This window comes from Simochromis diagramma, unplaced genomic scaffold, assembly GCF_900408965.1.
Source record: "Simochromis diagramma unplaced genomic scaffold, fSimDia1.1 OVJJ01000816.1, whole genome shotgun sequence".
Lineage (NCBI taxonomy): Eukaryota > Metazoa > Chordata > Actinopteri > Cichliformes > Cichlidae > Simochromis > Simochromis diagramma.
Genome location: NW_024386908.1, coordinates 13,354,552 through 13,366,731, shown reverse-complemented (window position 1 = coordinate 13,366,731; position 12,180 = coordinate 13,354,552). Strand labels below are relative to the sequence as shown.

Here is a 12,180-nt window from a genome sequence, read left to right as displayed (position 1 = left end):
ACTGCGATAAATGTCAGTCTTAGTCGGGGAAATAATCTTTTCTTTAGTCTTTAAATCTTTATATGGTGTCGTAAGTCTGCTTTTTCACGAGTGCACATAGCATATTTTGAGGTATAAGCATTTTTTATTTGTTGAAGAAAAAATTACTTTATAGATCTCCTTCTAATAAAAGGAAAAAAACAATCTGAACTTAATATCAAATAATCTGTGAATGATGAACTGCACGTTTATCCCTTCATCTTTGTGCAAATTTTTTGGAACAACGCTGCTTAACAAAGGTCAATGAGCCAAATGAATTACAAATAAATAAGACATTTTTTCAGATGAGAGGGGCTTTAAAATTAATAAGATGGCTATTTTTTGCAGTGTAGAGGTTAATGACAGGACCTGCCAGATGGAGTCTATCCACTTCCAGAACCTCTTGGCGAACAGGCATATTTTCCTGGAATAACAGTGCTTAGCTGACGTCATCCCCATTCAAGGAAGCTGCACCATCGCCATGGGCAAGATCTAAATAAGATGGGACAGGAAGTGCTATAATTTACCTAGGTTGCTGCGGTGCTTGGACTGTCCAGTCTGCCGCAAGGAGGCTGTTGAAACTTGGCAGCATTTCCGCCTGAGAAAAGGAGTTGGCTGTCCAACAAATAAGCAGGGAAATTCCTCCTCTTCTCCTCCCAAATGGAATGTTCTTTTACTATCCCACATGGAGCAGTTAAGGTAGACCAGGGCAGGACAGCCTCTGTGTCTCCTTAAAGGAGGCTCTGAGCAGGGCTACTCTGTGGGACGCAAAATACACTGTTGCACTCAAATATTCAGTTTTATAGTGGTAGAGAGCACAAGACAGAAGAACGTATCATATAAAACTGTCTCCAAAATGTCTGACTTCCTCTTTTTCTCTGTGGCAGGAACAAGTATTTCACATTGACTCCAGGACAGAGTCAGGAAAAGGGAGGTGCTCCTTCAATCCACAAGTGAATACAGTCTCTGTCATGCTCAGTAGGTGCCTCAATCGCTATCTACAATTTTTTTTGTCTTGTTTTTTTCTAAAACCCCTGAAAACAACATTATTTTTCACTACAAAATTACATTTATTTTGTTTTGGAGTGAACTTTTTGAAGCAAAAACAAGAGTGTGCATAAGCCACTAGATTTAAAAGATGGCCACTCTGACCTTTTGCCTGGGAAATCTTTTTTTATACCTTTGTTGTGACGTGACGACCAAAGACAGGCTCATTTCGTATGCAGCCATATGACTATGGTTTACACCCTAAGTTATAATCTGCATTGTTATTTATTTGGCTGTAAATGAAGTTCAAGAGTCCTTGATAAACTGTTCACTTAGGCAATAAATCAAATGAGCCTTGAACAAATAGAACAAATGAACAAATGGAAGTTACACAATGGAAGGTACTTTGAAACTGGTGTCACTTATTCAAACTGGAGGCTAGCTCATAGAGGCTAGCAAGTATTGAACAAATAATATCAACAATAGATAATTAGTCTCCAAAAGCTAATCAAGATTAGCTAATTAGTCTCCAAAGGTTGATTCTGTTCATCTGGACGTAGCGTTTTAAGTGGGGGAAATATTTTGATCAGTGGTTGTTGATCAATGGTCATGAGAATTTGTATAATTATGATGAAGGAACTGACCTCCCAGCCCATTGTTCCTTCAGTGGGATGGTTTCAGTCATTATGCAAATGTACTGTTTATAAGATTGGGGAAACCTGCAGTCAGCTGAGACTGAAGAAGTCACTTGGATGAGTGACGAAACGTTACTCCCTCTTAAAACGCTACGTCCAGATGAACAGAATCAACTTTTGGAGATTTACGTACCTGGATGATTGAGCATACATCAAGACATTAGCTAATTAGCTTCCAGTTTATCATTAGCTCTTATGTAGCCAAACCTTGTCATCAGACTGTGCATACCCAACCTTTCTTTAAAGTTTGTATATACATGGCTATGTGCCATGTCACTTACACACTGCTAAAGTTAGCAACGTGTCTTCTGACCTCAAACGTCAGTTTGCCATGGGCAGTGTTGGGGACGTTACTCAAATAAAGTAATGTATTTCACATTACTCATCATTTTTCTTTAAAAGTAATTCGGCTGGAGGAATTAATTGTTACACTACTTGTTACATTACTTTTTTGTTATTTCATAAAATGACCCAAAATGCATTATACATAATTACCAGTTAACCAATTGGGCTACACTCAAACACACCAAAACAAATGACTGCCCTAAAGAGGACACGCGGTTTCTTTAGTTTTTTCCTATGAAACAAAGCGGCCATCAAAAGCAAGATGAAAACCAGCCCAAAGAGACTTTAAAATGAACACCACAGTGATTCTACTTTAGAAACATGAACAGGCAAAAACAGATTGTTACCTGTTAAAGACACGATGTGCCTGTATGAGGATGCTCTCTGTGCAGGTGCTTGCAAAGAGCTGATATAATGTGGTTGTTTATATCCAGAATGCAGTTTGCACAATATGAAATGCAATAAAAATAAAATAACGTTTCTCCTTTTATGAAAAATGGGCCTACGAAGTCAAATAAACATTGTAGCCTACACCTTCTCACTAGAAAAGTGAAGTGAATTAAAATTGTAGTTTAATTTTAATACACAAGAAATCCCCAGGTTAATACTTTAGTCAAGTCAGGCTAAACCCATCCCTTTCTCCAGTTCTCTTTCCTTTGATCTCTGATTGGCCGAGGGGTGTTTGGTTGCTGTTGACATGTCTAAAGGCGAAACACTCCACCCTCAGCTCTGCTTTCTGACACCTGAGTATTGCCATGTCAGCAGCAGCTTTGCCAGCCAGTGAGCGATGTCAGAGATCACCAGAGGGAAGGGTGCAGAATAATCCAAAGCCAGGGTCAAAGGCAGTGCTGTGAAAGCAGTGATGCAGCACGCGGAGCCCCTAAAGATCTGAGGCAGTGTCTGGGCTCAATAAAAAGCTGTGCTTCATTTCCAAATCCTCATGTTTTGGACCCTGTGTGGCTGTCTGAGTACTGTCAACACTCACCCCTTAGCTAGCTGGCTTGGATACGGGCCACATACCCTTAATCCTCCCCTAACTTGCCCCATATCCTCCAAAACATATGGTCCGAAACTGATAGACGATTAAGTGAGAGAAAAGGAATGATAAAAAGCATGAAGCAGCTGTGAGGAACATGCTTATTAACAGCTGGACACACGCAGAGTGTAAGTGCCGTTAGTGCTATAGGCGTTTGGGTTTGAGTTCATTCTCAAAAAATAATAATGGTATAAATATATTACTAAAGCATCTGAATGTACCAAATTCATGCAAGGCTCTATGTGTATTGTGGTGATGTTTTCAGGATTGTTGTGTGGGAATGTTGTTGATTGGGCTTGTGTGCATTCTTCTAGATCAGGAGCTGTTCTCAGGCATGTACATTGACTTCATGGGGACAGATGCTGCCATCTTCAGGAGCCTAACCAAGAGAAATGCAGTGCGGACAGATCAGCACAACTCTAAGTGGCTTAGTGGTGAGCACATGTCAAAGCTTCTATGTACAGAATTCACACAAATAAGATCTAGAAGGCCTCTTACCTTTTTTACTGTTTCACTCAGAGCCCATTTTCATCGACGCCCACCTCATACCAGATGGAACAGACCCCAATGACTCCAAATTGTATTTCTTCTTCCGCGAGAGGCTAACAGATAACAATGGAAATACTAAGAATATCCACACCATGGTGGCCAGAGTGTGTCCGGTAAGTCCCTTTTGCTTTCGCCAAAATAAACCAGCACAGTTTCTTTTGTGTTTTTGCGTTGCTATGTGCGGCTTTTGTCGGCAGAATGATATTGGCGGACAGCGCAGCCTGGTCAATAAATGGACCACCTTTCTTAAAGCCAGGATGGTTTGTTCAGTTGTGGAGGAGGATGGCACGGAAACCCATTTTGATGAACTTGGTGAGTTAAACAGAAGAACATACTTGCAGCAATGCACCCTGTTATTATCAATGTATTACTTTTGACACATCATTTCCATGCTCGGGGTCTTCATGGTCTGCGGACCAAGTTTAAACAAATTTTACTGTTTGAAAAATATAATGCAGAGAACCAAAGAGATTGCTAATTTCCAAAAGCTTGCTATTTATGTTCCAAGGTTTCAAACAGATTGCTTTCTCCATAAACAATCCCGGGAACGTCCCATGTTTGGTCTGGATAAGAATTTCAGCCGTGTGTCCAGTTTCAAAACAATTGTTCTGTTGCTTTTGGTTACCTGGTATTCAACTATAAGCACATCCAGGACTTTCTTAGCCTTAGCCTCAAATTTCAAACATCAGCACATAGCATTTGAGACCCAGACTCCATCTGTCAACATGTACATTTATCAGACATTCATCTCTCTTTGGCCTTTTTATCTGTAGGATGATGTGAAATGAGATTTGGGGAATTTGCTGAAGGTATTAAACTGGAAGGTGTGTGCTTTTCTCTTTGTGTGTTTTCCCTTATAGAAAGTGTGTTTTTGCTGGAAACGGATCTGCCCAAGGGCCTGTTGGTGTTTGGCGTGTTCACTTCCACAAGGTAAGGCCGATGAAGCCAACTGTAACATTCCTGTAGGCCTCAGAGGTATGGTAATCATTCAGGGGATATCAGCAGATGGGGATGTGCTTGTCAAAGGGCCACTTACATATAAATATCATGTGTCACGTGGCAGAACAGCTTATTCAGATGATGAACTATCAATTACAGTGTCCTGGTGGTTTGGCCATATGGTATTCCTTGATTTTCTTTCCTCAAGATCCTCTGCAGCATTGTGCCATGTTGCAGACCAAGTGCGAGGGATACATTTATAGCACATGTGAATGTTAGAATTCATATGACATGATGTTGTTGGATGTCTTCCATAAGCATACTCTATAGGATTGTTGAGTGCACAAAGAATTTAGTTACTGCATTTTTTAAATAGCTGAAACCCAGCCATGTTTTTTAGCAACTAAAAACACACATTATACAAAAAAAATTTGAGAAAAATATTGGAAGACAATAGCCTGATATCACAGAGTATTTTTATAATATCAGAAATTTAAGAAATAACATAAAACAACATAAAAATCTTTAGATGTTTATGTAATTTTTGAAATCCTGGTAATTATTGTTTTCATTTCATTTCATAGCCACAGTATGGTATATATGTCTAACATTTCAGCATTCAGGGTAGCACAGTGGTGCACTAAGCACTATTGCCTCACAGCAAGAAGATCTTGAGTTCATTTGTCCAATGTGGAGGTTATATGTATGTTTTACATACATATAGATGAGCAGAAGAGGATGGATGGACGGACGGACGGATGGATGGATTAAAATTCATTTAAAGCTGCAATGCAATTTTTAATGAAATACAAAGTTAAAGACAGTTTATTTATGTACAAGGAGTTCAGGAGTGAAGGATCATTAGGTTTGTGTTTAAGTTGTTAAAATGGGCCCAAAAAGAACTAAAAAAAAGAACAAAAAGAAATAAAATACACTGCAGGAAGGAAGAAAGTTGACCAACAAAAGTCAACGAAGGCAAAAACTGTGAAAATGAATTATAGAAACCAAAACAATGAACACATACATGGCCCAGGGGACCTCAGTAAGTGAAAGAGAGGAAAGGACATGGATGACATAATAGGAAAGAAAATACTAAAAAACACAAAGAAAGAGGATTAAGGAAAAAATCCATGAGCTTCTGTGGTAACTGAAAAAATGTTCTCAACAAACTGATTACTGAAACTGCTCTCCTCCAGCAGAAAGCACAGCCAGCAGGGCAACAAGGCAAATTTGGAAGTTTGAAAAAGTGATCACTTGATACTTCTGGTCAGATCTTTAATTGGGTCTGTTTGTTTAACCAAGTGTGACACTCCCACAACCCTCGATCCACTTGTTACCTCAGGATTGTAGAGCCTGCAGTAGTGTCTCCTGGCTCAAAAAAAAACAGCCAAACTAAACACTGAGGTCCTCGAGGTCTCTGAGCTCTGTGTTATTCCTGCTTTCTTCCTCCCTCTCTCCACTTTGCACAATACGCTTCTGTTCGCCTTTTCAACAAAGCCTCTTTTATGTGTTAAGCAGTGTAGTTTTAAATGGTTGAGCCAAACCACATCAGACCATCGAGGAGGAAATAGGTGAGCTGTTGTCAGCGGAGCGTGACAGCAAGTTCACCCAGGCTCAACTCAGAAAATGAGACCTTAATAAACAACCTCAGAATATTTCATCTGGGAGGGTCTTGAGATGGTGAATACTGGTTCCTGTTGCAGTGTCTCACCCAGGTTGTGCATGTCGTTTCAGCTCCGTGTTTAAAGGCTCGGCAGTGTGCGTGTACAACATGGCGGACATTCTCACAGTCTTCAACGGGCCCTTCGCTCATAGAGAAGGGCCCAACTTTCAGTGGATTGCATTCCAGGGGCGCATCCCCTACCCAAGGCCTGGAACTGTAAGTTACATTTAGGCCACACAGTCATTTTTTTATTGCTTTTTCATGATATGATAAGATAGCCGATAATTAATAACATATGAGCATATGATCATATTGTTTTATATTCTAAATAACATTTCCAAACAATTTAAAGCCATTAAACAATAAGTAAGGTATTTTCTCTGCAGCAGGACTTGCAATACTATTTTCTGTTTATTTAAATTTTCATTAATTGATAAAAAGAAAAATAACTTGTGGAAATGAATGAATGAGATTTTGTTTTTGCACTGTTCAAACCTGCCCTATGTTTCTGCAGTGTCCTGGTGGAGCCTTCACACCTGACATTCAGACAACAAAGGAGTTCCCAGATGATGTGGTGACCTTTGTCCGCAACCATCCTGTAATGTTTAACGCCATCTATCCGGTGGGGAGGAGACCCCTGGTGGTTCGTACGAATGCTGATTATAAATACACGGCAGTGGCTGTGGACCAGGTCATGGCCGCTGACGGCAACTACCAGGTGCTCTTCCTTGGCACAGGTACGCGTTCTGCAGTTCAGATACAGAAACATTTTAAATATGGTTTTTGTACACATGTGACAAAAACAATATGACTGCATTCTACAGGCCTCAGCTTTCTGGTATTAGTTCTGGTATTTAAAAAATACCTTAGACAGGTGTCTCATGCAGAATATTTCCGATAGATGTAATTTTGTGTTGAAATACGATAGAATAGTCCTTTATTGTCATTGTTCGTGCAACAAAAAACAAATATTTCGTAGCTCTTCAGCTGTTTTGACAGCAAAAGACAAAAAGAGACTATACTATAAAGATAAAAGAGCTAAAGGTAAACAGAGCTTTAGGGAGCGAAGAGGGGCTTACTGGTTACTGCCAATGGGGAGAAACTGTTTTTTTTTTTTTTTATCTGTTAGTTTTGGACCTGATTGAGCTTAATCTTTTCCCCAGAGGCTGATGTCTGGGGTGGGGGTGGTCCATTATAATACAACTAGCTTTCTTTTACAGTCAGCTGTTGTAAACACAACCAAAGGAAGGTCTTATTTACATTAGACGATAATACACTCTGCTGCCCTCACCACTTGTTTCAGATCTTTCCTGTTTCCTGCTGTGCAACAGCAGGTCAGAAGGTTCTCTACTGCTGACCAGTAGAGGGTCAGGTCAGCAGGTGATGAGGGAGGTGAGTGTGCTTTAACTTCCTTAAGAAGTTAAGCCCCTCTCTGGCTTTTTCCACCTGATGAGAAGATGCACGAGGTCCAAGTGAGGTCAACAAAGCCCTGGTAGTAGAGGCATAATAGTCCAGGTATTACAGGATGGGTGTTGGCCTCTTAAAGAGCAGTGGGATGCATTTTTCTTTGTTTCTTCACACAAAAAAATATAAAAACGAACCAGCCAGACTACCAGCATCTCAATATTTTAATTTTACTAGCTCATTTAAATATATTTAATTGAAGTGAGATCAATGTTTGCGGTGCAAAGACGCTGTGTATAAAATAAATACAAACTGGATTCCATATAAGACCTACATCGTGGCATCAGCACATTCAAATATAGCCATCGTCTTTTCCGAAGACTGTGGCACCACCATATTCCTGTTCTAGGAAGGTGAGCTTTAAGTGCTACTATAAATTCATTTACAATGACATGCAGTACACAGAGGCTGATAGTGACATTTTCTTTCTGAACAGGTTATTGCTTGGAAACTCAATGACACAGCTGGTTATCAGATACACAGATAAGCTGGAGTACTTGTGTTGTTGCCACTCAGCTCAAACAGGTCAACATGGCGCTGCATGCAGTATAAATCAGTGCACAGATAGATCAGAGCAAAAGATAAAGTCCATTAAGAGTAGATTTTTTTTCCATTACATAAGGAAGAAGGATCTATAATGGATTGCCACTTTTTTAGAAAGTCGCTACCTCCTGAGTATAAGGTTAAATGAGGGACACCATTGTAAGACAACAGTATTATCATGGTGGTGCTACCGTTTTATGGCGCTGCGTGAGTACAACAGGCTGAGGAAGTGGTGGGCTGATATTTACAGACGACAACATGAATGCCATAAGCAGATATACCAAAATACTGGCTGACAAGATGACACCCAGTCTCCAGAAACCTGTCATGTATCACAAATATTCCAATGATCCAAACCTCACTGACAAAGTAAAAAAGTGAAAAATGCCAGACCCATTAAATCGTTACATCTATGCTGTCGGTGCATCATAAGTGCAAAACCTTCTGAAACCCTACACTGCAGCCTATACCATAATCTAACACCATGACCTGACGTGCACATTCCTAGATATTACACAATATGTGAAACATAAAGTTTGGTAACAATATTAGTCACTTACATTAGCTGCATGGTAGGCTCTACATAGTTTTACTGCAGAAGTATAACTTAAGCATTCGAAGTGATGCAGTTCCAAAAAGGTTCTACAGTTCTGATTTAGTTGACATGCAATATTGTGCAACAGCTTGCTGTGTAGTGAATATTTGTCGAATATATGCCAGTGTGTTTCTGTGCTTAAAAACACCAGATTTAGATAATAGAAAAATGTGTATTTGTTAGCAGAAGTGTGTGTGCATTCATGCTTGTAATTGTCCACGTGTGAACATTGGCATTCAGCAAACTGCTCTGGGAGTCTCTCGCCCAGCTGCCGGTGTTTATCGAGCAGCCTCTCCTTTCTGTTCCTCCTGCCTTGATTTTTGAAGAGTAGCCAGTGCCGCGTACCCATATCTGCTCCTGAAATGGCGCTTTGTCTCAAGGATGGGGGAGACGGTCTTATCAGGCATTTCCAGGAGCTGTTACTGTACCCCCCTCCTCCTCCTCCTCCCTGCTCTGCTGCTCAAATTCCCAGGCCAAAAGAGCCATACTGATGAGGGTAGAGCTGCGTTTTGCCCTTTTTGTGGTCCTTGACCTGCCTTAAGAGCTTCCATTCCCACTCCTGTCACAGCTGATTTTGTTTTTGGAAACTGGTCATGGCTATCATGCCTAATTCAAAAGCAAACATGGGCAAAGAAAAACAGACTGCTGGTGGAGCTGGTGGGGTTTTTTCCACCAGCAGTCGTGTTCTGCTTTTACTGATGCCTCACAACTCTAGAGGTTCATTGCTGCGTAGCCGTATCTGTTTCACACGGTAGTTAAATGCATGTGTGTGGTTGGAACTCATGAGACGTGTGCTTTTTTGCCCTTCAGACAAAGGTACAATACAGAAGGTGATTGTGCTACCCAGCAACCATTCCCTGCATGACGATCTGATCCTGGAGGAGCTGGAAGTGTTTAAGGTCTGCTCTCTGTATTTCTCCCTTCTCTCTTTTTTTTCCTCTTTCACTTTAATCCCCTTTCTCCCCTTAAATCAAAGGCAGGGACTGGGAGGAGGGTGTGTTTGGCCACTACACAAAGACCAAGGGCAGACAGACAAAAGGCAGGGTGGCATTTGCGAGATGGATGTTCTGTAGTGCAGAGCAGTGTAGAGTGATGAGAAACATGCTAGCATACTCCAAGTCTGGAAGTTGCCCTCAAGTGAACCTTTGCATATGTTGTTTTATCTTAGGTGATAGACCTGTGATCAGAAGAAAAAGTCTCCTTTGATCTTTCTACCAAATGGTGCCACACATAGACTTCAATCTAAAGAGATTTGTCTCTTTAGAAGACATAATTTATTTCTCAGGCTACTAAAGACATCTGTCCAGAGTTATTCTAGACCAGGGGTAGGCAACTCCGGGCCTCGAATGCCAGTGTCCTGCAGGTTTTTAGATGTGTCCTTGATCCAACACAGCTGATTCAGATGGCTAAATTACCTCAACACCTCCTCAACATAACTTGAAATTCTCCAGAGGCCTGCTAATGAACTAATCATTTGATTCTGGTGTGTTGACCCAGGGTGATATCTAAAACCTGCAGGACCCCGGCACTCGAGGCCTGGAGTTGCCTACCCCTGTTCTAGACTGATTTGTGCTTTTTTGCACCAGCATTGCAGTCCTTGTGATTATGTTTGCTTTGCAAGTGCTTTTTCAAGATCAAGAGGTGTCTTGAAGTCTATAAAGTTAATATCATAAATATCAACATCTGTAAAGTAAATATCAGGTTTTAGGTCTTATGAAGGGATGAATCCCAATTTTCGTTTTTTTGGTTCACCCCATCATAAATATGTAGGGAAGACGTCAGGCAAGAGGTACAACAGTTAGTCTACTGCCATTGGCAAATGAGGGTGGAGGCTCTTTCATGACTGATTGTTGGCTTCTTATCTTATCATAATTGATGGAAATATAAATGCAGAGAGTATGCATTAATAATACCATCTGGGAAGCAGATGGCAACAGCTTTATCTTCCAGCATGAACACAATCACAAACATACTGCCATTACAGCAAAAGGATACCTGGATAGAAAAACATACAATAGAAAACTATCAGTCATGGACTGGCCTCCCCAAAGCCCTGACTTCAGCATTATTGAAGCAGTGTGGGATCATCATAACACAGAATAGAAACAAAAGCAGCCAACATCCAACGAAGAGCTTTGAGGTTCCTTCAAGACGCCTGGAGAACTATTCCTGTAGAACACTCTATAGGCAATAGCTTCATAGGGCCTGATTTATTTTGGACTGTATTTCATGAAACAAGAACTCTGAGAGCGCCCATTCTTTGCTATATAATTACCATAAAGTCTGGTATTTGTTTTCTCATCTAAGTGTTGTGAATTAAAATGTATATTTTCCAGAAAGTTCTACGTTTATTTCATCAACATACAAGCTCTGAACTTTGTCTTTGTCTTTGCTGTTTTTCAGAATAAGGCTCCTGTTACAAACTTAAGAATATCCTCTAAAAAAGTAAGCATTCTGAATATGTTATGTATGCATCTGCTTATCTTAAGTGCACTTATATTGTTTAAAAACATTCACTGTCCAAGGCCACTACGTAATGCATTCAACAGTAATCTCCTGTGCGTGATAAGCCTCCCAAAGGCACGGAAATAATAAGCCGTTTTTTTTTTTTTCTTGCGCCCTGCCTCATTTTCCTGTCAGCCGGCCACTTATTAAGACAAACAGGGCTGCTGACATTTGAACTGTTTACTTTGCAGCAACAGCTGTACGCCAGCTCGGAGTTCGGGGTCTCGCAGGTCTCCCTGCACCGTTGTCAGGCTTACGGCTCGGCTTGCGCTGACTGCTGCCTCGCCAGAGACCCCTACTGTGCCTGGGATGGACTGAGCTGCTCCCGCTTCTACCCCACTGGCAAAAGGTAGACAAACGTTTCCAGTTTGAGGGTTTATAGCTACAGTTTCCTGCTAGTATTAAATTTAATTGTACCCAGTGAGGATTGCTTTCTTGTATTGCATGAAAAAACATTCTGCAAGCCCCCAAACAAATTATTCAGTGGTAATAAGCACTGATAGGTGTTGACAGGAAACCCATTCATGGAGGCAAAACTTTCACGAGTCTTAAATAAACATTAGCGACTTTTACATTTTTCAATATTAAACACTATTTTTGTTCACTTTGATTATACTTAACATTTTGCAATTTGCAGGATTATTACAGTGAGGTTTACAGTAGCCAGTGAAGTTACAGCAAATATCAAACCAATCGACTTTCCAAAGCATGCAACTGATGTGCTATATGTTAAACTGGAATAGAACGTTTTGCTCAAAACTTGTGAAGGCCAAAAGATCACATGACTGCAATCCTTCAGTGCACACTTCTGTGTAAGCCAGATTCCACTTTTGTAGTTTCC

The 12,180-nt window shown here is 40.6% G+C and overlaps 1 protein-coding gene across 3 annotated transcripts in view; it reads left to right on the top strand.

Moving 5' to 3' along the window:
- Positions 1-12,180, top strand: part of sema3c (sema domain, immunoglobulin domain (Ig), short basic domain, secreted, (semaphorin) 3C) — a 45,617-nt gene that overhangs the window by 28,237 nt on the left and 5,200 nt on the right. For all 3 annotated transcript variants that reach the window (XM_040035985.1, XM_040035984.1, XM_040035986.1), the window contains exons 6-15: positions 906-996; positions 3,396-3,515; positions 3,601-3,743; positions 3,828-3,942; positions 4,491-4,560; positions 6,304-6,448; positions 6,747-6,969; positions 9,645-9,733; positions 11,238-11,279; positions 11,531-11,688. In XM_040035985.1, the coding sequence (XP_039891919.1) occupies positions 906-996; positions 3,396-3,515; positions 3,601-3,743; positions 3,828-3,942; positions 4,491-4,560; positions 6,304-6,448; positions 6,747-6,969; positions 9,645-9,733; positions 11,238-11,279; positions 11,531-11,688 (1,196 nt within the window). The remainder of the gene's footprint in view (positions 1-905; positions 997-3,395; positions 3,516-3,600; positions 3,744-3,827; positions 3,943-4,490; positions 4,561-6,303; positions 6,449-6,746; positions 6,970-9,644; positions 9,734-11,237; positions 11,280-11,530; positions 11,689-12,180) is intronic.